Here is a 27,570-nt window from a genome sequence, read left to right as displayed (position 1 = left end):
TTTGTTTTTATTTGTTCTAGAAGTTTGTAGAACTATATCCTAAATAGATAAATAAGGAATTATATAAAGGAAGTTAGTTTAATTCTAAATAAAAACAACGAATTTGTAAAAATAATCGCAGAAATCGTTCAAATTATATATTTATAAGCGAAATGTTCTGTGTAGTGTGTAAATAACTTAAGATGGACGGGCATTGTCCTGTATTAGCACAAAGTTTCCGCCACTAAAATTTTATTTCAATAAACGATTTTTGCCCTATCTTCCTTTCTATCTTTCTTTTTTTTGCCTTCACAAAACTTTCTTCATTTATCATGTTCGCTTGGTGAGCGGGGGTTAATTTGTGGTCTTTTTTTATTCGAGATTAACCGACTGAAGTCTTTTGAATGCTCACCCATTTTCGCGTTTATCTAAACTTGTTGGACCAGTTAAGGACCGATACCTCAGCGATGTGCGGACGATGAATCATCTCCCATTTCTAGTAACATCAGACTGACCCAAGTTGAGCGCGCTGGCAATTTTTTGGTTGATTCTGGTCTCATTTAAATTATTCGAATTTTCAACATTTCCCCAAAGATATCTGGTGCAGGTTTATGTTAAAGTTTGATAGATGATTATAGAAATAACTTATCGTAGTAACTTTCTTTTCATTTCCTGATTCATCTTACGACTTTTTAGGTTAAATAAGGCATTATCCTTATTGTGAGGAATACGATATAGAGAACACAGCATATACAAACACAAACACTCTAGATTAACGAAGATATATAGGCGATAAAACGGAATCTCAAAGTTTGTGATTGGATAAAAGATCCATTGTAAAGTGGCAATAGCCATTTGCGGGGTCACTCGGGATTACCGCCAGATACGGACTCGATTTTTTATAAAAACTTTATTGAATATTCACAGAAATTTATTTGAAAAAGGTCAAAGTTTAACAGAAAATGATGCTGATTATGATTTGAACCAAAATATTTTTCCCAAAGTGATCACTAGAAGTAATTAACGATTACTGCGCTACTTTTCCAAAAACAAAATGGTGTCTGTCTTGTTTCTTGTAATATTTGTCCAATAAATTTCCTGTTTTATATGTCTGGGAGTCGGTAGATTTAAACAAAACCATTGGATAAAAAGATGTTTCCAAATTAGACAAATTCCGAAAGATACTCAAATCAGACTGAGCTAGAAATAAAAATTTCTCGCGAAAATAGAAAATTTAAACTTGTAGAAGATTTTTTGCTAAAATGGAAAATCTGGAAAGCCATCATATGTATTCAGCTAGCATATACAGTATGGAAACAAAAAAATTGTATAAATTGTTTGTTTTAGTTCAATAATCCTCTAAAATACAAGTTCAGTTTGAAATTTCGTTAGAAACTTTCGTTGAGACACTAGATTACTCAATATTTTTTCGCTTTTATGATAATAGCAATCTCAACATTAGTTTCTATAACAAAAATTGAACTAGTTCTACAAATAAAAGTCGTTTACGGCACTTTCCAGTAATTTTTTCCTCAAAATATCACCAACAACGGTAAAAAATTATATAGATTTGATTTCAATTAGCAAGTGATTGTGCGTTTTTTCGCATTGTAAAGTATTGAGCCCTAAACTAATTCTGAACGATCAACGATCTTTATGAAATTGGAGAATCGTCAGAATTTTTAATCTTTGCTATTTAGTCCGGGTAAAGATCTAACAGTTCTTTTTTGTAGTTTGAATCCTCGATAATGATTTCGTAACCTTTACTTGACGAAAACTACATTTTGAGTTTAGTTTCCTTAGAAGAATTTTCGTAAACTAAACCTCAATTTTCCAAGAAATGCTTCAACCAAAACCAAAAATAACAAAGTAATTTTTTGATTCTTGGAAATCTCTGGTCGTCTCTGATATAACCACTCGGTTTGATGGTCGATTTGAGGTCTCGTCACGTGCTATATAAGGGGTTGGTGGACTTGAGGGTGGATTCTTGACCCTTTACTACATATATCTCGTTAAATGTTCTATACTACAGTTTAATAGTGTCTAGATTTTGTGGTAGTATTGATACAGTTGGCCAACTCCCTTTCACATTTGTTGAACTCGAATCGACATTTATAATATTTCTGCTTCTTCGTGTATGAAAAACGATAAGTTGATTTTACTCGAAACATACGCGGAAAACTTACCTTTCTCTTGCAAAACGAACGAAAAATTATTTTCGAAATGTGCCGCCAAATTATCAATTATTAACTTGAATTCCATTTATGCTTATTCAAATATTAAAATTTGCGTTTCATAGACGTGAATTATAATCAAATTATTTAATGAAAAACTCATTATTCTTAACTAGATATAATGTACACTGGAAAGAATTCAATTTAAGTAAAATCGCAACATGGGGTTATAAATCACCCTTTAAATTAATATTTGATGAAGATTTATATAATTTTTTTATGAGAAAATTCTTATAGAACGTTTTTGTTTTATTCGACTTCTACATAACTAATTTCTAGTATATTTAGAGCCAATGGGGAAAAATCGACAAAGAAGTTTTTTTCTTTTCTATATAAAAGCGAGTTATACGATATTTTCCAAGCTTTCCAGACCATGATGTCCGAGCACGATTATGCTTTTAAATTGCCCCTCGAATAACGCCTTTTGGAACCAAAAGTATAACTACAGTCGTTTTTGTTGTGTCATAAATTTTCAGTAACACATCCTCAAACATTAAGGGCCTTTGTTCAACAGATGAAAGGGTCGATCTCTATTTTCACTAAAACTACCATTTTTTCACGAAAAAAAAAAATAAGTAAGAGATGACATAATTCTATATACTATTTCTCGTTATTCACATTCCAATTTTGAAAAATGATTATTCGTTTAGATTTAATATTAATTAAAAAAAAACCATGTCATGTTCAATTTTTGAGCTCTTTTTGGTCATGAGCTTCAGCTTTAACCTGTCCTATAAACCATCACGACTACAACGATGTATTTTAAACTTAATAAAGTCCTACTTTTGATGATGATTTTCCAATGCAAATGCAGAAAAACATCTGACGTTTCTTTTCTATTACCAAACATTGATCCACTTAAATATTGCGTTTTCGTTGGGAATGAATATCTACCTGGGGAATGTATTTTTATACTCAAAAACACGAATCACGAAGGTTAATTCGCACTTGGTGCTAGAATCGAATGGAAGCTCCATCTTTTACAAGAATACAAAAATGAACGTTATTCGGGGGCGGGTACTAGGAGAAAAAACACTTGGGAATTTTATTTTATGGAAGAACCCAATTTTTCTAAGCTTAATTTTGTTTCAGGTTAAATGGTTTGAACAACAGCGGGAAAAAATACGTAAAAAAAGAGATTTTGACGATGGTCCTTCGGTGCCAACTTTCGGTCAATTTATAAGTGAAGTAGCGCCGTCAGCTTCGGCGGATTCATTTCACGGACAACCTAGATATAGAGCCGTTCCGTCTGTTTCTTTTCCAGATCCTTTGTTCAAAGAACAATGGTACTTGGTAAGTATTAATGAAAGTCCTACGATACCTCTATGAGGATCAGATCAGATAATAATTTCACGTTGAAGGATATCTAGAATGTGTTTATATGAAAATTGTTGAGGATATTTGTTATAAAAAATGCAGTTTTTGATAAAGGCTTTCGAAAAATATTGATTTTAATTAGTATAAGGAACTCGAGGAGCAAGGAATATGTCCAATAAAAATATTTAGAGAAAGTTGTTTAAAAACATTCTGAAATCGTTAAAAAAGCTTGTAAATATTATTCAAAAAAGTGTGTAGGAAGCGAAAAATGCAGTTTATGAAAAAATGTCTGAAAAATGTATCGATTTTTATTGGTGTTTAGGAAGCAAGGATCATCTCTGAAACGATATTTGTAGATCTAAAAATGTTCGAAATGTATTTTGAAAGAAATTGTCAGAAAACCCTGTCAATATTAATCAAAAAAGTGTGTAGAAAACGGAAAACGCAGTTTTTTAAAAAATGTCTGAAAAATATATCGATTTCAATCGATACAGGGTGTTTAAGAAGCAAGGATCATCTCTGATGGCTGAAATTCAATTAAACAGATCATATCCAGAAAGCAAAAGAAATTTCTATATACAACTAGATGAAAAAAAGTTCTGTTAGTACCAGGAAATAACGTAGGGTTCTACTTGGTTCCAAATATATCTAGAAAACCCCAACAGCTTCTTCAAATGTAACAGAGAATATAAGAACAAATCTTTGAGTACCAAACTGACACAAAATGTTTTATAAATTCGAAGTTTTGACCGTTGGTTATTATCAGATTTGATACATTCAAATCTTACCATTTGTCCTCGTACTTCGTCTTCCACGTCTTCATAGCTAATTCTTTCCATTCCAAGGGAGGGTACTTTCATCCCCTGATATATTATTTGACCTTCTAATTTGCATGTAATAAAGAAATTTAAAAAAAACGGACAGTAACTTGGCATGTAACACGCTTTTATATTTGAATAATTTTTCTTTAGAAACCATCCCCTTTATCGATATCAGATTTTAATTTAAAAAACACCCTTACGTGTATGTAAATTTGAAACAAAGAACATTTTATGTTAATATAAAAAAAGCAATTTATATTTAATAATGTTCTTATCATTTTGTGTTAATCACGGTATCTAAAATCGTTATTTTCATAATAAAAAACATCAAATAACCTCGCTTGTAAATACGAGAGTCGTACGACGAATTTTTCTAATATTCAGAATAGGAATCGAAAATTTTTTTTTCGATAAAATACATAATGAATTCACTTTGTTCTAAAATTGAATCAAGAAAGTGTTTTTACGAAATATTTTCATTGAAATAAATTTAGTATTCAATGCCGATCGAAGTGGATTTTGCAGAAAGTTGGAAAACTGTTTTTGAAAATTACTGAAAGGGTCTGGGATTTTTTTATATATATTTAATGCGATTATAAGGAAAAAATCAAATTTGTAATTGGGTTTTAAATAAATGAAAATCATCTACGGGGTATTAAGATTTTTGAACTGAATTAATCGTATATTTAAACGTCTTACGAATTGATTTTTGATTCTATTTTTTTTTTAGTTTATTAGCATCTAAAATTATACAGAGTGTTATATGAAAAGACCACAATAACAAATACTTTTCGTAGTTCTTATTTATCTTAATGTTAAAAACTCAAATTACAAAATTCAGTTCTGATCTATAGCTAATTTAGTAGATGCCCTGTTTTTGTTACCACTCGTAAAATGACCCTTTTTATATACAACGGAAAACAAGGTCAATTACCCTACTATGCTTAGTCAATCATTTTTTCTCAATAAAAACCGCTCACTTCAATTTTTCCCCAGATCTTTTTCCGCTGCGATACGCGATTATGGTCTAATAAAAAATAACGGATTCGAAAGAGTTAAGAGCCCTAGAAATATTTAACATTGTCGAAGGAAGCAATAACGCTGACAGGATAATTGAAGGACGTTTCGTATTTATGTTGTTTTCTGATAAGAAAATTATATGATTTCTGATCGTTCCGAGCCTAATTACGACGTTTTAAACTTCTTGAAGTTGTTAACTGATATCAAATCTGTAAATCACATCCTTCTGTAGATATTATCTCGCACAAAATCAATATGGTTTAAGTCTGGGATGCGCGTGGGTTAGTTTAGAACTACGATATGTCGTGTCATTTAAAATTGATCCAAAGTTTGTAATTCTGACCACAATTATTATTGGAAGGTCGAGGGAAAAACGATGTAAAAACATTAAAAACACCAACGACACATATCTGTTGTAATAGAATTTGAAATACGAACTGTATTTGTATGTTTGAGTCTTCCTCTTAGATTTCCAAATCATAGAAGAAGCCGACAATGTTCATTCTAAAATATTTTAAGACATAGCGAGACAAAAAAAATTGAACGGAACTCCGGAATAGGAAATGGACGTCTTGAAATGGGCTAAATCGGATCAGAAACTACTTATTTAAACATTTATTGAACATATTAAGAAAAAAACAGTTGATTTGGTACGATCACGTGCAGAAATGACTGAAAAAAAGAGAAGTTTTTCTTCGCAGATTTTTTTCTAATGTATTTGAGATTCTCTTGCTTGTGAAAATTTAAGAATCGCGAATTTGGTTTTTGACGATTCGCGATGTCATCAACTATACGTGGAACTTGAACGAACTTAATCTTAACAACACCCTGTAAACCACCAAGTTTTACGCTTTTTTAAATGTCAATCAGTTTTATTGATTCGCGTCTGTTAACGAAAAAAAAAAGTAACAGCAACAGAATCAAACTTGAAAGATAAGAAAAAAGTTTTCTTTGTGTTTATTGTGTTGTTTGATATGAGAAGTTTCCTTTACAGAAAAAGTTCGACGGGATATAGTCGAGGTTAAAAAACTGTGTACGATCAAATAATAAATTCTATTATGATCTGATAACTATAATATTCCACCAGTATGAGAAAATTGAAGAGAGAAATGAAGAATTTATGATATTCCTGAAGAAACTAAACTACCAAACAGAAAAGAACGATTTGGAACAATTTTATACAGTAGAAGATGTTAGAGGGTGAAAAAATAATGGGGTAGTGCTTTTTACCAAGCAAAAAAACCCCAAACATATTACCGAAGGTATTGCACGAAAATTGGACTTTTTCCTCTCAGAAATGAGGCTATTAGATCCAAATTACTAGATTATATCAACCGGAAAAGAAGTTTATATAGTAGAAGATTTTAGAGAGTGAAAAAATTGAAGAGTATTGCTTTTTACCAAACAAAAAGACCCCCAAGTATATTACCGAAGATATTGCACGAAAATTGGATTTTTCTTACCAGAAATGAGGCTCTTAGATCCGAATTACTATATTATATCAACCAGAAAAGAAGTTTATATAGTAGAAGATGTTAGAGGGTAAAAAAAACGAGGGGTAGTGCTTTTTACCAAACAAAAAGACCCCTAAGTATATCACCGAAGTTATTGCACGACTTTTGCTTCCTAGGAATGAGGCTCTAAGCTCTAAATCAGGATTTTGTTGAAAAAAAATAAGAGCATGAATATGAATATAAAAAAAGTTTTGTACTTATGTATAATGATCTAATCGTTGATTTAAACAACTTGAAATGGCAGTAATGCATAAAATCCCTCCAATAATTAAGTTCATCTTTTTTTCTTCAGAATTTTCATCAGTAGGAGCTTCGCTCTTGCTCATAGCATTTAGCTGAAGAAGGAATTTCGATCCATTTGGTTCCAATAGTATATTTAGCATAGTGATTCGATAATATGAGGCTTATGATTTTTTTTCTAATTGTTTTCAATGTTCTATACGTCTGATATAGTCCAATCGTGATAAACAACTTGTAAATTTCGTACATTTCCACATTTTACATCCTATAAAATTCTTGTATTAAATCTCTGAATACATCACCACTAAATTCAATCGTAAAATAATTATATAACAACCCCAAGTAGATATCGTTTGTCATTCTTATTTCAAAGGACCTAACTGGGAAAAGTTTTACGTTCAATTTACTTATTCATACGATGAAAAACTTTAAAATGAATTTTAGCGTGCCGTTAACTTCGAATCCACTATCAAAACCAACCAATTTCCTTTCCTAATAACCTCGTGTTCGTAATAGTGAAGGCGAGAAAAATATTCCGATTCGATTTACTCCTTTAAATTGATAGCATTTTCTTATTTAGTCAATTAAAATAAGAAGTTTCGACATCATTATCAAGTCAAAAATACAATTAAAAAAATTGTAGAGCTGATTTGGAAAAAACAGTTGATATATCGAAGACTTTTGACAGGTTTTAACACGTCAACTTTCTCACTTATCAAGTGACTGACTAGCTTTCTTATTAATCTACTCAAATCCTTATAAATAGACACATTTCATAAAAGTTTCAAATATTCCCTAAGGATACATCTTGCATCCGATATAAATACCGATACCGAAAACATTTTGGAGAGGAATTTGAGCAAATTGGACTTACACACGATCCAGAATTGATCAGAAACTTGAAACATAAAAAATCTGACATTATTTCATCGATATTACCACGACAAATCCTCTTTAGAACTGTCCAACATAATCTAACCTAAAACAGTATCTTCAAGATCTACTCGACAATCATACATGGTTCATAAACTACCAAGTCACGTGACTATAACCTACAGAACTTCAAGATTAAGATCTAAAGGTATCTACACACGGCAGGCACCGCTCGAACTGCTCGAATGTTGTTTTGTGGTGTTTGCTTTTACCTAGAAACCAATATAGTTGGTGTTTGATAAATCTATTGTAGCTAAAGTGAATTCCAAACTAATTTCAAACAAACGGTTGATATACACTCGAAAACTATAGAAATCCACCCTTGAATTATACTTGTAAATATAAACGGAAAACCTGTTTGGACTTTAGCATATTATTTTAAACGCTGTATTAATGAAAAGGTTCGGTCAAATTCCAAATTTTAATCATCACTTTCGAGACCCGTCTGACCTATCCACGACCCTTTGACTAGATTCCCATTACTAATGTCTACAATTTGCCGCCCAAAGGGTTTATTAATCGAAGGGCTTTGTTTCGAAAACATACGGTCGGTTATTTGTAAATAACTTTTCAGTTTATTATGCAAGTAAATTAAAAATCATTCCGTATAAATGAATGAAGTACGTAAACAAAAACAAAAATGGAATACAGTTATTTTTCATTTGTTTAGAATCCGAAAAATTCATCCATTCAGAACAGTATCCGTGACGTAGTTTTAAAAAATTTTTGTTGCTAAATTGCTAAACTTATGAAACTAACCATCTGAATTGGAATCAATTGATTTTTAGTCAACTAAAAACAATCACACTATAGAGAAAACAGATCCCATGGGCTGTTTATCACGTTGCCTTCGATACATAAAGATTTAAAAAGGAAATGAATATCTGGAACATGAGATCCAAAAAGGAAAAGACAATCAAATCTGCGAATCAAACAGATAGATTTGAGTTAAATTACGACTCGGAAATACTAACATTTGACACTAAAAATTGTGAATGAAATAATAACAACTCATGTATCCATGGAGAGATCCATGTGTGTGGATGATACGAGAATAAATCAGAAGATGAAGAAAGTACTGGAAAGGCATTCAACAGATGATGCATCTTTTAGTTGGATCCAAGATGTCCAAGACTGAAAAAAATGGTCTAGGTTAAGAAAGACAGAGTTTGATGTCGAAGATCTTGAGTTTCTCGGCGTTTGTAGAAGTGGGGAGATTACTGGAATGGCATTCAACAGATGAAGCATCTCAAACATGACTTCTAACTGGATCTAAGATGTCCGAGACTGGAAAAAAACTGTCTAGGTTAAAAGAAACACATTTGATGTCGAAGATCTTGAGTTTCTCGGCGTTTGTAGACGTGAAGATACTACTGGAATGGCATTCAAGAGGTGAAGCATCTCAAACACGACTTCTACCTGGATCTAAGATGTCCGAGACTGGAAAAAAACGGTCTAGGTTAAGAAAGACAGAGTTTATGTCGAATAATTTGAATTCTCGGCGTTTGTAGACAACCTTAACGTTAATGAGCAACGTCTACCTGTCGAATAGGTACTACAAATATTGCTCTAAGTGTGGTTATGCTGAACAGCTCGAGAGAGCATTGGTAAAACTGCCAAAGTTTCTGGTCAATTATTGGTTGCCTTAAAGTCACATTGATCTCTACTATACTTTTGGAATCCAAGCTATAAATGTTCAAACAACATTCCAAAAAATGGAGTAATCTAAGACTTGTAGAAGATTAAAAGTTGTTAGTATTAAAGGAGGTGTGTGCAAATGGCATGGACGTAATCAACGCGAGCTTGTTCAATTGCAAGCCCCAATCCCTAGCGCCTAGGAGGTTCAAAGCGTTTCCAGGACCGCTCGGCTAGGAAGAACACGCCGATTCCTTCAGTATCTCGCACGTACGAACCAGAACCTGCTAATTCAATTTGGTGCCGACTGTGTTTCTAAGAAGACTTATTTGCATACCGATAGTAGAAACCGCGAACAGCAAGAGCCAGAAATAAATTAATTCTTTCGTTTCGATATATCTTATATAGGAGTGACTCCCTGATGGAAGGACAATACGCTACACCCTATGGAAGTAAAAAATAAACATCTGAATCTCATACAATACAAATTCAAATATTTTAGAGCGTTATATCTTTTCAATATACCCTTAGATGAAGTTGGCAATAAACGCCTCGATTCTTTTACTTCAAAGAAACATTTCCTGCTACTCCTTCAAAGACATCTAAAGAATGTAGTAGTATAATAATAAAACTTGCTGCGTTTTCCTCACTTTTGCAGCCGCTCATTGTATGGTATTTGCCTTGAAAAACTTTCATTTGAACTATGGAATTTCAATAGTCTTTTCAAGACAGTTACACCTGTCGATGATTTCACGTATATACAAGGTATTTATATAACTAGAGAGAAAGTTTTTCGTTAAGATTCGTAGCCAAACATTAACGAATCTTCTTTTCAAGTTTGTCATGATAATATTTTATAGTAACATTTCTAAGCTTTGAACCAAATATACTTTATTAAAAAGTATTGACTTGGTTTCATTTTTAGTGCCCTGTCTCGTCGAAACTTTGCTACTTTACTATTACTAAGGAACAGTCTCACTCAGAGTAGAATCTGGTACCATCAGCAATGGTTTTAATCGAAGAACTTTTTGTATGAAACACTCTCTATATTTGTAACAAGAAAAAGCGTTTGGCACTTTGGCAACTTTTTTTTACCCGTCGAACTGAACTTTATTTTTGACAATGTAACATAATACAGTTTTAAATTGCTTCGGTTTCCACTTTTATGGAAATTAAACTTGAAATTTAATGGAGCGCAAGATGGAAAGTTGGTAAAGGAGGTCGGTGATTTATCAAATTTATCATTGTCTAATGGTCTACCTGGATCATAAAGACAGAGAAAATCATTTCAAGGACGCGTCATATATTTTCAACTAAAACTTTGAAAAATTGTTAAAGTTTAGTTCAGAAAACAAATCGTTCAACAAAAGTTTTTGATAGGCAATTACGCTTACGATTATTATTTCAATTTTTATAATCTAAAAAACAAAAAATTAATACTACACTAATCTACAGTCATCTATTAACAAAAATTTCAATTTATATATTCTAGATCGGTTTGAAACACGGTTTATCGATCTAAATCGTTTCATCTTCCTGCAGATCATTTTGGAATCGTTCTAGATCGCGTTTAAATCGTTTTAGATCAGCTTGGAATAATTTAGATAAATCTAGATCTTTTCAAAATACTCCAGTACAGTTCTAATTGGGTTTACAAGACTCCAGATTATTCTAGATGATATGAGAATAATTCTAAATCTATCTATAACATAATTTAATGACATATATCGTTTTATCTTCCCCCAGATCATTTTGAAATCATTCTAGATCGCGTTTAAATCGTTTTAGATCGGCTTGGAATAATTTAGATAAATTTAGATCTTTTCAAAATGCTCCAGTACAATTCTAATTGGGTTTACAAGACTCCAGATTATTTTAGATGATATTAGAATAACTCCAGATTTATCTATAACATAATTTAATGACATATATCGTTTTATCTTCCCCCAGATCATTTTGAAATCATTCTAGATCGCGTTTAAATCGTTTTAGATCGGCTCGGAATAATTTAGATAAATCTAGATCTTTTCAAAATGCTCCAGTACAATTCTAATTGGGTTTACAAGACTCCAGATTATTCTAGATGATATGAGAATAATTCTAGATCTATCTATAACATAATTTAATGACATATATCTTTTCACCTTCCTCCAGATCATTTTGAAATCATTCTAGATCGCGTTTAAATCGTTTTAGATCGGCTTGGAATAATTTAGATAAATCTAGATCTTTTCAAAATGCTCCAGTACAATTCTAATTGGGTTTACAAGACTCCAGATTATTCTAGATGATATGAGAATAATTCTAGATCTATCTATAACATAATTTAATGACATATATCTTTTCACCTTCCTCCAGATCATTTTGAAATCATTCTAGATCGCGTTTAAATCGTTTTAGATCGGCTTGGAATAATTTAGATAAATCTAGATCTTTTCAAAATGCTCCAGTACAATTCTAATTGGGTTTACAAGACTCCAGATTATTCTAGATGATATGAGAATAATTCTAAATCTATCTATAACATAATTTAATGACATATCGTTTTATCTTCCCCCAGATCATTTTGAAATCATTCTAGATCGCGTTTAAATCGTTTTAGATCGGCTCGGAATAATTTAGATAAATCTAGATCTTTTCAAAATGCTCCAGTACAATTCTAATTGGGTTTACAAGACTCCAGATTATTCTAGATGATATTAGAATAACTCCAGATTTATCTATAACATAATTTAATGACATATATCGTTTTATCTTCCTCCAGATCATTTTGAAATCATTCTAGATCGCGTTTAAATCGTTTTACATCGGCTTGGAATAATTTAGATAACTCTAGATCTTTTCAAAATGTTCCAGTACAATTCTAATTGGGTTTACAAGACTCCAGATTATTCTAAACGATATTAGAATAATTCTAGATCCATTTATAATATAATTTAATGACATACATCGTTTTATCTTTCTCCAGATCATTTTGGAATCATTCTAGATCGCGTTTAAATCATTTAGACCGGTTTGGAATAATTTAGATCTATTCAAATTGCTCCAGTATCATGCTCCCTGGACCATTTTGAACTATATACATATTTCAGTATCTTTTCTGTACTTTTGGTGAAACTTCTCCATCGTTGTTAATAAAGAAATATTGAATAGCAAATTTTCGACGAGACCGTACGATGTAGGAAGACCAGCAATGTAGTAGTTGACTTCAGAAATATTGGAGAAAATCCACTGGATGATCGTCTAAAAGTGCATAAAATATTTTCTAATTTCAAAAATAGATTTTTTTCATTATACTTGACTAAAAAAATTTCGTATAACATGAATAAATAACTTTGTAAAGCTGTCTCGTGTTAAAAACAGAAAGGTATCAAATTAGGGTTTATCAGTTCGTCGGGTTTGTTTCATTCTGAAAGGAAATGAAGTGCCATTTTATTATCTGTCAGACGAAAAGGGATGGAACTAATGTCGGACGAAAGGGTGAGAATCTAGCAACGATCATCAGATGGATATTCTCCCGCATTTCAAGCTTGTCCTCGATCGGAATCGATGATGTGAGAATTTTAAGGAAAATTCCTCGAAAATCGTTGCTGAAAAATCGCTACAATAAATGAATATTTTCCACAATAAATTTATTATATAATGTTCCTTGTATAGTTTAAGTTTGAAGTTAGAATTTATACACAGTTGCTGTAGACTTGGAAACTTCCTTTTGGTAAAACATGTGTCCGTCAAAGTTTGTTGACGTGTAGTGAAATTTGGGTATTTCTGACAACTTCTGGAAGGTTTATTATCCCATTAACACACATATCTAATGCTTAAACCAGTTATTTCAAAAAATAAATTCTGACAACCCCAAAAACTGCTGTATAAAAGTCCCTGAGTTATATTTATAACTGGAGGATCAAATTAGCGGGCCATCCTTTATAATATGGTTCTACTTTTTACAATAACTGCATTTAATTGCTTAGATAATTGCCGTTGAAGAAAAGATCATTGCCTTCATCGAAATCCTGATTAAAACGGGTAAAAAACCATTTCGGAATGATTTAATCGTAAGAAATCTTTGAGAAAAATGGAAGGCAAAGTTCTACGTTTCTTTTGTTTGGGCACAAGTAAATTTTCAGATAACAAACACCAAAAGCATTAAACTCTATTGATGGTGAGTTTATTATTGAATCTGGTGCTATCATTTAGGTTCTAGATGATGACTGAGTTTATCAATCTCTTCGGCAACGCTGGAATCATCTATTTCTTTGATTGGAACCTTGAACACCGCTTGTACATCAATTCTCATAAAAGGATTCCATACTTTAAGAAAAAAGAGAATCAAATCCGTCTAATAGGGTGTTTTTCAAGCTATTTCATCTTTGTATTTTAATAGGATTCACAATTCTCTAGATACTGAACTCACATTCCATCGTAAACAACTTTTTTCTGGTATTTCAAAAAGGATTTTCGTCTATTTGTTTCCATTAGGTTTTCAGGATATTCTAAAGATTGGAAATTGAACTAGGACACTGTTTTTTGACCTGTCCAATTTCTAAAACAACAACTCAATAGAGCTGAGGTTAAATCTTTACTTTCTTTCTAACAGTTTTAAGAAGTTTAAAGAACTTGGTCAATAATTTTTATACAATGAAGATTAGTTGAAAGGTAATTTTGATGAATTTTCTTCACCACCACGTATAATTTGATACAAATTAGAGGGTTTTAAACGTTTTCGAAACATATTATATTTGTTTTTTTTTTAAGTTGTTATTTCAGTTAGTTACTTTTAGAATAACCCTCGTAGTATAAATTACAAAATGTTGTAGCTATTTTCGAGGATATAAATTCAATTGGAATATATATATATATATATATATATATATATATATATATATATATATATATATATATATAAAAAGTGAAACGAAAGCCTCAAATTTTCCACCCGAACGCTTTCAATTCGAATTTAGTTCGAATGGTATTTTCTTTAAGAGACGCATCCGAAAAGATGAAAATTCAGAAATTACGAAGTTGAATTAACTGCGACCTGGATACGTTTTAAAGTTTTCAGATTAAATTGAGCATTTATGGTAGTAAATCAACATATTACCGTTTCAGAATTTGGATTTATCGCCGACCGGCACCGACAAATTTTAGATTGAATAACTCGCTTTGCTGAAACGCCACTTTCTCGAGGTCGATAGATTTAAAAAAAAACAGAAGAATTTATTCAATTTTTATATTCATATTCACGAAAAATATCCCATAAATAGATAGAGAGATAAGTGAAAAATATTGGTCATAGTAAAAAAATTCTTACTAAAAAATATTTTTCAGTTTTTTATTTGTCATAGATTTTTAAGCATCCTGTATAAAGTAAGTATACTAAATTCTAGTTCATTGTATATGTAGACACATTTTACATATTTTTTCAATCAATCGTCGTTTTATTTATCAATATTTTTCCAACAAATTGCTCCTATTTATTGATATACATTCTTTTGGATATTTTTTGAGTTATTACACTGTTCCATACATTGTCATATCCATGTCCTTGTTCTACGAGCTCTTTCCATTGATCATATTTTGTAGAAACATGGAATTTATTGATGCTTCTATAGACATTTTTGTTTTTCGAATTATTTGATTGATTTTTCAAGTAAAACTAACTTCTGTCGACGAAAAGACATTATCAAGTCAATGACGAAGTTAGTGGACTTTCCAATCCCTACATGCGACACTTCTCATGGTCTACAAACTTCTTAGAGTTCATTTTAACCGACACAAAGACAATTTCCAAAGTTTCCCAATCACCATTCTCATATTGTTGATTCTAACCGGACGAAAACTATCTAAACAAACTTCGATTTTCGAATAAACACTAACAAGAAATAGAGACATACTGTATAATTATTCCATGTCATTTAAAAATTCATCGTTGCGATTTTTTTTTTGTTAAAATAAATCCGGTCGTGTACATTAGAGAAATAAACGTTAATCAAATTCCGGAAAGGGCCTCGAAGAAAAAAAAATCCCTAAATCTAATTAAATCTTGATTCGGTGTGTTTGGTATGCAGACTACGATCTTTCGTAGGAGGGAAACCGAAAAGGCAAGATGTCTGTCCTGAGTAAGACTAATGTCAGTAAAGAATTGAAGTTATTCGCTTTCAACAAATTTCTTTAATGTGTTTTTCGACAAACGAGCCGCGGTTTTTAAAAAAAAAGAGACAAAAACGTTGAAAATATCATTAGAATCGATGTAGAACCTAAAGATTGTAAACAAAAGCTTGTAAAAACTAAAAAATAAACATAAAAATAACTATAAACTTCAATATACTGAAGAAAATCTCAACGAAATTGTAGTTGACCTTAAATTATTACGAACTGCGGGATTTCAATTGGCTAATGATTGTGCATTTTTTCGCATTGTAAAGTATTGAGCCTTTAACTAATTCTGGACGTAAAATACAGAAAATCGTGTTTACGAATTAAGGAAACGATTTCGAACGATGATAAAAGAAGGAAGAATCGAAATTTTTAATCTTTCAAAAAAGTCCCTGAACTTTTTGTAGTTTTTGTAGAAGATTCTCTCAATTTGAATTGCGTCCAAAAGGTATATACGACTCAATAAGGGCATAATAGACTGTTAAGGAGGTGGATAAGTTCAGTTTTTTGGAAACTGATCTCGACGCTAACCATGAGGTATGATTTTGATTTCTGGAAAATTTTAAATCATCATTAAATCAAATCGTATTTTTTTCTAACCCCCGTATATAACTCGAAAATATGACGTTCTTCTGTTGTGATTATACGAAAATTTATATGGAGAATATTTTTTTTTTATTTAGATCATAATTAAGTAGAAAATCCCCCCATTTCTTTATGATCTTACTCCACATCCTTATTTTTATATTGGAGCATAACCTTTTTTTCTGTTTTTCCTCATATCTATCAATCACGAAAATTTTTCTCGGTTTATTCTTTGTAGACACGCTATCTCGCCTCGAAAATCACTTTTTAAATTTTATGATACGACCAAGGGAGCAGTATAATTTGTCTTGCCCATAAAATTATATATCTTTAAATTTAGATAATCTTTTCCAAAATTGAACGTTTAACCTACTTCCAGTTGTTATTAACCGTTCATTTCACAAGGATAATCGTTAGTTTTTTCGTTCGTATTAAGGATCTGTGTTGAAAACTCGACGGTAGAAAACAAGACACTAAATATGGAAAGATGAAAACAGAATTTTTGGCGGTTGCGCGCTACGCAATTACCAAAATATCTGCGACCAGCGCAAGTTATTGAAAAATTGGCGGATGAGCTACTATTTAGATGGACGTGTCCGCCAAAAGTTCGAAGCAAACCAGATGGGAAATCGTGACCATATGCTAACGTGTCCGCCAAAATTTCGAATAAAATCAAGTCGACAATCGTTGCTGAAGTCAGCGGTTGTTTTCGTCCGCGTCCACCACAAATTTGAGTCAAACAATGGGCCTTATATTTTGATACAAGTTTTTATGGTAATCCATAAAAAATGTAGTCGTAAGATAGTAACTATAAAATGGTTTATGGGGCATCGTAAAGTATGCGGAGGGTGAAAAATCTGTGAGGATTGAAGGGTCTTCAACGTAATAGATGTAGAAAAACTAATGTCGTGTAGTTTATGATACAAAACAGAATAATTTGTAGAAATTACTTTCAGAATGTGACGGTAGGAAACTCGTTACAAACTTTCCGTTTAATTTATACGGAAACGAACAAAAAGATGTACGGAAATATGAACATTTCCCGATTTCGTTTTAAATAAATTGAAAACTTCGGGATATAAATAGAGAAACAAAATTATAACTACGCCGGTGTTTTTCAATTAAATTCAACAACAAATGGAAACCCACAATTATACAATTCGTTATTATTCATGTGGCATTAACTATACAAAAAGTTCAACAACTAACAAAATGAAAATGCGTTAAAAATAATTGTCGTATCATCACAGAGAGAAAACCAATCCTCGGATATCCAAAAAAAAATCATATTTACTATAAATAAGTGTCAAACAGTGTCATTTAGTCTCTAAATAATATTGTTACGAACTCGTCCACGACATGGGCTGTGAAGCCGGTCCTATTCGGTTAAAATAGAAGTCTAAAATTTGAGAATACGCCGGTTCGCGAAATTAGTTTAATATTGGTTTTTCACATGTTTTTATCCTAAATACGATGAAAATATAACGTTTTTTTTATCAACTCTTAGAAAGGCTTTTTTATTTGTTTGTTTCTTTGTTTTCGTTTCAAAATGTCTTCCTGCAGTCAAAATTTTTATACCCCCTTTTGAATGTTCCTTGACAGAAATCTGATTTTAAAATTATCATGAGATGCAATCAAATGTTTATCTGAATATCTTCATCAATGCATTAAAGTTTCTACAGGTTTGAAGACTGTAAAAATTCGCGTTGATCAATATTTTCCTTAATACCTATCAATTTATTAAGAAAACCTGAAATTCATTTTGTTTTTATGAAATTAAGGCTGTCAGCTTGTAATTCTAAGTTGAGGTCATTAAATTTGTCTGATTTGAAAATTGATCGGGTTTAATTTTGAATCAAAACAATCTAAACATCCCACTAATCAAAGATTTAATATTCCACAAGATAAAAAAAATCAAATGACCACAAGAGAAAATTAATGTTGGAACATGACAAGAGCTCTACCATTTGTGAATGAAATGAAATGGAATGAAATAAAATCAATTTTTCCTTGAAAAAAATCACTCAGAACATCAAATATCGATTTACCTTCGGTAACAGGGTCTTCAAAGTTTTCAACGGCCTACGATTGTGGAGCCCCATTTTTTGTCATTCCCAACGTCGAATCTTCATTATAGGAACCAAATGAACATTCAAGGACCTCTCCTAGGATTGTGGAGCCCCCTTTTTTGTATAGATCAATTTTAATGTCAAGTCTTCACTATCGAAACCAAATAAACATTCAAGGACCACGAGTACGATTGCAGAGCCCCATTTTTTGTCATTCCCAACGTCAAATCTTCATTATAGGAACCAAATAAACATTCAAGGACCTCTGCTAGGATTGTGGAGCCCCCTTTTTTGTATAGATCAATTTTAATGTCAAGTCTTCACTATCGGAACCAAATAAACATTCAAGGACCTCTTCTAGGATTGTGGAGTCCCATTTTTTGTCTCGATCAATTTTAATGTCAAGTCTTCACTATCGAAACCAAATAAACATTCAAGGACCTCTTCTAGGATTGTGGAGAACCATTTTTTGTCTCGATCAATTTTAATGTCAAGTCTTCATTATAGAAACCAAATAAACATTCAAGGACCACGAGTACGATTGCGGAGCCACATTTTTTGTCATTCCCTACGTCGAATCTTCATTATATGAACCAAATAAACATTCAAGGACCTCTCCTAGGATTGTGGAGCCCCATTATTTGTCTTGATCAATTTTAATTTCAAGTCTTCACTATAGAAACCAAATAAACATTCAAGGACCACGAGTACGATTGCGGAGCCACATTTTTTGTCATTCCCAACGTCGAATCTTCATTATAGGAACCAAATAAAGATTCGAGGACCTCTCCTAGGATTGTGGAGCCCCATTTTTTGTATAGATCAATTTTAATGTCAAGTCTTCACTATCGAAACCAAATAAACATTTAAGGACCTTTTCTAGGATTGTGGAGCCCCATTTTTTGTCTTGATCAATTTTAATGTCAAGTCTTCACTATAGAAATCAAATAAACATTCAAGGACCTCTCCTAGGACTGTGGAGCCACATTTTTTGTCATTCCCAAGGTCGAATCTTCATTATAGGAACCAAATAAACATTCAAGGACCTCTCCTAGGATTGTGGAGCCCCATTTTTTGAATAGATCAATTTTAATGTCAAGTCTTCACTATCGAAACCAAATAAACATTCAAGGACCTCTTCTAGGATTGTGAAGAACCATTTTTTGTCTCGATCAATTTTAATGTCAAGTCTTCACTATAGAAATCAAATAAACATTCAAGGACCTCTCCTAGGACTGTGGAGCCACATTTTTTGTCATTCCCAAGGTCGAATCTTCATTATAGGAACCAAATAAACATTCAAGGACCTCTCCTAGGATTGTGGAGCCCCATTTTTTGAATAGATCAATTTTAATGTCAAGTCTTCACTATCGAAACCAAATAAACATTCAAGGACCTCTTCTAGGATTGTGGAGAACCATTTTTTGTCTCGATCAATTTTAATGTCAAGTCTTCATTATAGAAACCAAATAAACATTCAAGGACCACGAGTACGATTGCGGAGCCACATTTTTTGTCATTCCCTACGTCGAATCTTCATTATAGGAACCAAATAAACATTCAAGGACCTCTTCTAGGATTGTGGAGCCCCATTATTTGTCTTGATCAATTTTAATTTCAAGTCTTCACTATAGAAACCAAATAAACATTCAAGGACCACGAGTACGATTGCGGAGCCACATTTTTTGTCATTCCCAACGTCGAATCTTCATTATAGGAACCAAATAAAGATTCGAGGACCTCTCCTAGGATTGTGGAGCCCCATTTTTTGTATAGATCAATTTTAATGTCAAGTCTTCACTATCGAAACCAAATAAACATTTAAGGACCTTTTCTAGGATTGTGGAGCCCCATTTTTTGTCTTGATCAATTTTAATGTCAAGTCTTCACTATAGAAATCAAATAAACATTCAAGGACCTCTCCTAGGACTGTGGAGCCCAATTTTTTGTCTTGATCAATTTTAATGTCAAGTCTTCACTATAGAAATCAAATAAACATTCAAGGACCTCTCCTAGGACTGTGGAGCCACATTTTTTGTCCTGATCAATTTTAATTTCAAGTCTTCATTATAGAAACCAAATAAACATTTAAGGACCTTTTCTAGGATTGTGGAGCCCCATTTTTTGTCATTCTCAACGTCGAATCTTCATTATAGGAACCAAATAAACATTCGAGGACTTCTCCTAGGATTGTGGAGCCCCATTTTTTGTATAGATCAATTTTAATGTCAAGTCTTCACTATCGAAACCAAATAAACATTTAAGGACCTTTTCTAGGATTGTGGAGCCCCATTTTTTGTCTTGATCAATTTTAATGTCAAGTCTTCACTATAGAAATCAAATAAACATTCAAGGACCTCTCCTAGGATTGTGGAGCCCCATTTTTTGTCATTGCCAACGTCGAATCTTCACTATCGAAACCAAATATACATATAAGGACCTTTTCTAGGATTGTGGAGCCCAATTTTTTGTCTTGATCAATTTTAATGTCAAGTCTTCACTATACAAATCAAATAAACATTCAAGGACCTCTCCTAGGATAAAGGGGCCCCATTTTTTGTCATTCTCAACGTCAAATCTTCACTATAAGAACCAAATAAACATTCAAGGTCTTCTCCTAGGACTGTGGAGCCACATTTTTTGTCATTCCCAAGGTCGAATCTTCATTATAGGAACCAAATAAACATTCAAGGACCTCTCCTAGGATTGTGGAGCCCCATTTTTTGAATAGATCAATTTTAATGTCAAGTCTTCACTATCGAAACCAAATAAACATTCAAGGACCACGAGTACGATTGCGGAGCCACATTTTTTGTCATTCCCAACGTCGAATCTTCATTATAGGAACCAAATAAACATTCAAGGACCTCTCCTAGGATTGTGGAGCCCCATTTTTTGTATAGATCAATTTTAATTTCAAGTCTTCACTATCGAAACCAAATAAACATTCAAGGACCACGAGTACGATTGCGGAGCCACATTTTTTGTCATTCCCAACGTCGAATCTTCATTATAGGAACCAAATAAACATTCAAGGACCTCTCCTAGGAATGTGGAGCCCCATTTTTTGTATAGATCAATTTTAATTTCAAGTCTTCACTATAGAAACCAAATAAACATTCAAGGAACACGAGGACGATTGCGGAGCCACATTTTTTGTCATTCCCAAGGTCGAATCTTCATTATAGGAACCAAATAAACATTCAAGGACCTCTCCTAGGATTGTGGAGCCCCATTTTTTGAATAGATCAATTTTAATGTCAAGTCTTCACTATCGAAACCAAATAAACATTTAAGGACCTTTTCTAGGATTGTGGAGCCCCATTTTTTGTCTTGATCAATTTTAATGTCAAGTCTTCACTATAGAAATCAAATAAACATTCAAGGACCTCTCCTAGGATTGTGGAGCCCCATTTTTTGTCATTCTCAACGTCGAATCTTCACTATAAGAATCAAATAAACATTCAAGGTCTTCTCCTAGGACTGTGGAGCCACATTTTTTGTCATTCCCAAGGTCGAATCTTCATTATAGGAACCAAATAAACATTCAAGGACCTCTCCTAGGATTGTGGAGCCCCATTTTTTGTATAGATCAATTTTAATTTCAAGTCTTCACTATCGAAACCAAATAAACATTCAAGGACCACGAGTACGATTGCGGAGCCACATTTTTTGTCATTCCCAACGTCGAATCTTCATTATAGGAACCAAATAAACATTCAAGGACCTCTCCTAGGATTGTGGAGCCCAATTTTTTGTATAGATCAATTTTAATTTCAATTCTTCACTATAGAAACCAAATAAACATTCAAGGACCTCTCCTAGGATTGCGGAGCCACATTTTTTGTCATTCCCAATGTCGAATCTTCATTATAGGAACCAAATAAACATTCAAGGACCTCTCCTAGGATTGTGGAGCCCCATTTTTTGTATAGAGCAATTTTAATGTCAAGTCTTCACTATCGAAACCAAATAAACATTTAAGGACCTTTTCTAGGATTGTGGAGCCCCATTTTTTGTCATTGCCAACGTCGAATCTTCACTATAGAAACCAAATAAACATTCAAGGACCTCTCCCAGTATTGTGGAGCCCCATTTTTTGTCTCGATCAATTTTAATATCAAGTCTTCACTATCGAAAGCAAATAAATATTTAAGTACTCGCTTAAGATTGTGGAGCCTAATTCTTTGTCATTCTTGACGTCGAATCTTCACTATAGGAACCAAATAAACATTCAAGGACTCCGAGTATGATTGTGGTGCCTCATTTTTTGTCACGTCCAATTTGGAGTCTTAACTATCGAAACCAAGTAAATATTCATGGACCCCAGCATCCCCATTTCCATTCCCCATGAAAACTTCACGCGAATAACAAACTTTGAACAATATTTGGTGAGTAAATCGCACAAAATTTCCCAGAGGTTAATAATGGAAGTCGACGGCTGCTGCTCAAATTTCCGAAGACGTTTCAAATATAATTGCGTTAGATCTGGAAGCATGCCGATGAAATAAATCATTGTTGTATTGACGTTGTGACATTGGTGGCGCTAGTTGTAGTCTACGCATTTCGATGGCAAATATGAAATAAATTATACAGCACATACGATTATTCCTAGTAGAATGTCACTAGTGCATTAACCAAATTGGAATTTACGTAACTTTATCGTTATAATAAACATATTCAAATTAGAATCGTGTCGCATAAATATTATTAAAACAACTAAAAATGAAATAGTTCAACTAAACATTCGTTTTTCAATTAAACTTCGACGCTTTTCCAATTCTAATCTTTTCTATTACAAATACTCCGTCCCGCATAATCCTGTTAGTCAAATGGGTTAAACAAAATCCATTAGAGTTAATGAATTGTATTAACCTTAAAACCGTAACCAAATTCTCTTCTTAAATAATTAAAATATGATAATACAAAGTGTTTTTTCGCTATGGATCTCACGGTGTAAAGTACTAGACGTGCTAGGAGCTCAAGAACCAACTTTTGATTAACTAAAACAAGATTTTCCGTGTCTTTAAATTAGTTCAGTTAATTATCCATTATTTAACCTCTTAATATCTTTGGAAGGTCCTAATTTCACTATCAAACTAATCCTTTGTTGTTGGACCACGTCTTGTCTTAGCGCTTCTAAATTTCTTTTTATCACGTTGGTAATTGATGATGTATTTGCTGTTTCAGTATCTGCAGGAGTTGATTCAATGCTTGCACCAAATACTGCAGGAAGTAGCCCGCCAAACATGCCCAATAACTCTTTTTCCCAAAGACAAACCTTTGAATATGTGATTCAGGATACTTCTTCCCACGTCAAAAGCATTAAATGATTTTCCTTTTTTAAATTTTCTCATTGTGTTATGGTCAAACAAGAATTTAAAGTTTAGAGCAAATTCGTTTCATCTCCAGACGTATTAAGTAAACTTAAGGCCGAAAGGTGTGTCAATAATTACGTCCTAAGTTAATTAGACGTAAAGTTCGAGATGCAAGTCCTTATTCGGTAACAGAATACAACCTCCAACTTTACAAGAAGGCTATAATTCGATTTTGTCTGTGGCTGCGTCCATGACCACGTTTCTCTATTGGTAATAAGATGGAATAGAGTAATTGCTCTGTTATTTGAGTTCTTAGTGGTGTCAGGTAACTCTTAAATCGCTTATCCTAAGTTAAAATCGAATTAAACTAATTATTATTTACTTATAAATAGACGTTCGTTTCGAAAATTTAAATTAAGAATAATTAAACGACAAAAAATTCATCACAAGATGATATTTAAACAAAAAGACTCCATTTTGTTTTTACCGTGAAACTTTATGTTAGATTTGACATACGCTTATCGGTGTTGCCATATATCAAAATTTAAATACCAATAGTTTTAGATCTAAAGATAAAATCACTAAAAAATTTAATAACTATTGTGATAGATATAATTGAAATAATTAGAACAAACACCCAGTTTTTATTGTATGTATTACAAATTAATTTAAATCGAAACTAATATTGAATAAAGGATGTCCTTTTGGTGCTATTAGTTATCGTTTATGTGACGGCTGATTCGGTGTATTTTAGGGTGTAAATCACTAGATTTAAAATGAATTATTTCAATTAGGAACGTACGTCGTTAAAATGATTCATTATACAAACAAAAGAATTTTTATTTCGTAACCTATTTTTTTATTTACGTTCGACTAATACATATTTATTATATCAACATCATAATTTTACGTAATCGCTTTGGAAAATTCTGATTTGTAGCATAATCCAATCGTTTATCTGTCTTCTAATTTAATTAATACGTTTAATAACAATAAAATGATTTATACGAAGTGTTTTAACAACGACAATCTGTATATTTCGAAGCACCAGAGGGTAAATCGTATTCGAATGGTGCCTGCTGCTTGGAAATTCCTGTGGATATTGTCTTGGTAGCCGTTTCCAGAAGCTTGCACTTCGAGTACTTTGTTTTCTTGTCGAATAGGTCTTCGTTCTTGTCGAGATAAGATTGGACAGTTCGAAAGAACATCCACCATATTAGTAGATGATTTTTTTATATAGAAATCGAGAATTGAATTATACAATTGGAACAAATAGAAATAAAACTAGCTTCTGATTGGTGTTTTATGCATTGTACAATGTTGGAATTGAAAAAAATATACTAATCGATGATTACAACGTAGTAAAAACGATAATTTTATAATTTTGTTAAGACTAGTTTACGGTAATTTTACCCTTTTTTTCTTCACTACATAGCAATTATGACATTAACAATAACAAATTTTTTAGTATTATTCGGATCATACTATTCAATTCTATCATTTTAAACTATCCTATATACAATAAATTCGACATAGTTTTAGTTATTGATATTAATCCTGTATAGCATAGAAAGAAAAAACCTTTTATTAAGATATTCGAGTGAATTCCAATGAAAGGAATTTCCACAGACACAGAAAAGTAATATAGATATAAAAGAGAGGAATCCTCTTCTGTACATAATGTCTTTTACTTGTAACTCTTCGTGCCTTTGTACAGCTTTCAGTTATATCCAGGCTTGACCTTCTTGTTGTCTGACTTTATTTCAATTTAAGGGCAGATTAGGATCAGATCATTCAATATGAAAAATGTTTTCCTCTCAACAATTCTTCATATTCATATCTCGTTTAAATAGACTCGAAAAAAATTATAAAAAAAGTGGTTTCCAAAGAATTTATTCTATGTATATAAAAAAATGTATTCAATATATAGTTTAGGGAATTATATATTAAGGCATATTAAATCTATTCTAGTCCTGAGGATAAAATTTTTAGCAACTGATTTATCAACTATTTTTCTTCTTTCCAAGTGCCCCCGAATCCGCAGGGGGCCAGCATTTACGTACTAAAAGATCCTTCTGCAGAAAAACAACCTGGAATTTCGTCGTATTGGGTTCTATCATCTTCTGGACTCACTTCTACTTTTCTCTTACTCAAATCCGTTCTAGATCGGTTTTTTTAGTGCTCGTAATTTCCTGAACGTCTTGAAAAAACCAAATTTTCTTCACCACGTCATTGTGTAACTCGAATTTCCTCAAAAATTGTTTAGGTTCTTTCAATTCTGAATGGAACACCAGTATTTGTTTTCCAGAAGTGTTTTTGAACAGTCAAAACATCCAATTGATGGGATACAGTCCTTATTTGGTGACCATTGACTGTATGTCAAAAATATTTGACTAGGTCTACACCTGAAGAAGAGTTTACTTGTTTTGGAAGTTCAAATTAAACAAAATTGATCTTAATGGAGAATATTTTGTAAAACAAAAAATTTGAGTACCCAACCCCATGTTTTTGTAATCGCATAATATTTATTATGAATTATTGTTTAAATCTTATGGTTATTGTTTAAATTTAATCATATTTTCCAGAATGGGGGGGCTAAAGATGGTTTAGACATGAATTTGGCACCTGCCTGGCAGAAAGGTTATACGGGTCGAGGTGTGGTGGTTTCCATACTCGACGACGGCATTCAAACCAACCATCCAGATCTAGCACAAAACTACGTAAGTTCTATTTTTAGTTTTACAAAGTTTTTCCTTTTCCAATAATTCAAAAAGTATTTTATCTCGATATTCCGAAACGATTAATAAAAATGTCGAGCAAAAGAAAAATCCAACCGGAATCTCCTCGAGTGATTTTTTCACTTTCTTAAACCGACGCCTCAACTTTGACAAAATTCAGAAAGAATTCTTAAATTGTTTCTGAACGGCTTTACGGTCGTGTAAACAGAAAACTCATACCCTAATTATCGCGAAAGAAAACTTTTTCATTGTAATGTCTCTTAAGAATGCAAAAAGTTGGAAAGTTCGGTCGCCTTTCCAGATGATATTGCGATAAATTTCCGTTTGAGAAAAGATTGTTTGCGATATTTCGATAAACATATTTGAAGATTTTGAATTATTTTATCACAGGATCCACTGAAACAGAAATCAGTAAAAGACTGATGATAAATTAAATTTGAATGTCTTAAATTCCTAATCTAACCTAACCTAACTTAATCAAACTTAAAATAAACCTAAACTAACGTGATAAAAGTTAAAGTGAACAGAATGTAACTAAACTAAATCGAAGCTGAACTAACTCGAACTTAATTGATATAATATAACCTAACTTAACAAAAAGAAAATGGATTCCTTTTTAGATGCTTTCCCTTCCTCCAGTCAAGCCTCCTTCTTCCGACATCTAGGAATTAGATAAATGAATCGTATGATCACGAAAACGCTAAACTAATTATAGTTGTAAAGAAATAAACTTCTTATAAAAAAAATGTAATAAAAAACTCACTTTTTATAATGTAACTTTTTTTAAATCAGTAGATGTATTGAATTAAATTTTTTTTCAAACGAATCGTTTTAAGTTCGACGGAAATTTTATATAAAAAGAAACACCTTCCGAATTTTTAAAAGTCGATGAAATCTCGAATTTAATATCGACAATTCGTCAGTAAAACATCAAAAAATGCCGTAAAAGTTTTTAATACGAATCCGATTCCGTTAACACGTTAGATATGTAATGGAAGTACGAGGAGGCGG

General features: G+C 32.2%; 1 protein-coding gene across 4 annotated transcripts in view; it reads left to right on the top strand.

The window, feature by feature from the left end:
* The window catches only part of LOC130894225 (furin-like protease 2), a 217,984-nt gene that overhangs the window by 176,253 nt on the left and 14,161 nt on the right, over nt 1-27,570 (top strand). For all 4 annotated transcript variants that reach the window (XM_057800875.1, XM_057800873.1, XM_057800876.1 and 1 more), the window contains 2 exons: nt 3,306-3,506; nt 26,407-26,541. In XM_057800875.1, coding sequence (XP_057656858.1) covers nt 3,306-3,506; nt 26,407-26,541 — 336 coding nt within the window. The remainder of the gene's footprint in view (nt 1-3,305; nt 3,507-26,406; nt 26,542-27,570) is intronic.

Source organism: Diorhabda carinulata, chromosome 5 (genome assembly GCF_026250575.1).
Source record: "Diorhabda carinulata isolate Delta chromosome 5, icDioCari1.1, whole genome shotgun sequence".
In the NCBI taxonomy this organism is placed as follows: domain Eukaryota; kingdom Metazoa; phylum Arthropoda; class Insecta; order Coleoptera; family Chrysomelidae; genus Diorhabda; species Diorhabda carinulata.
This window is presented reverse-complemented; position numbering and strand designations above follow the sequence as displayed.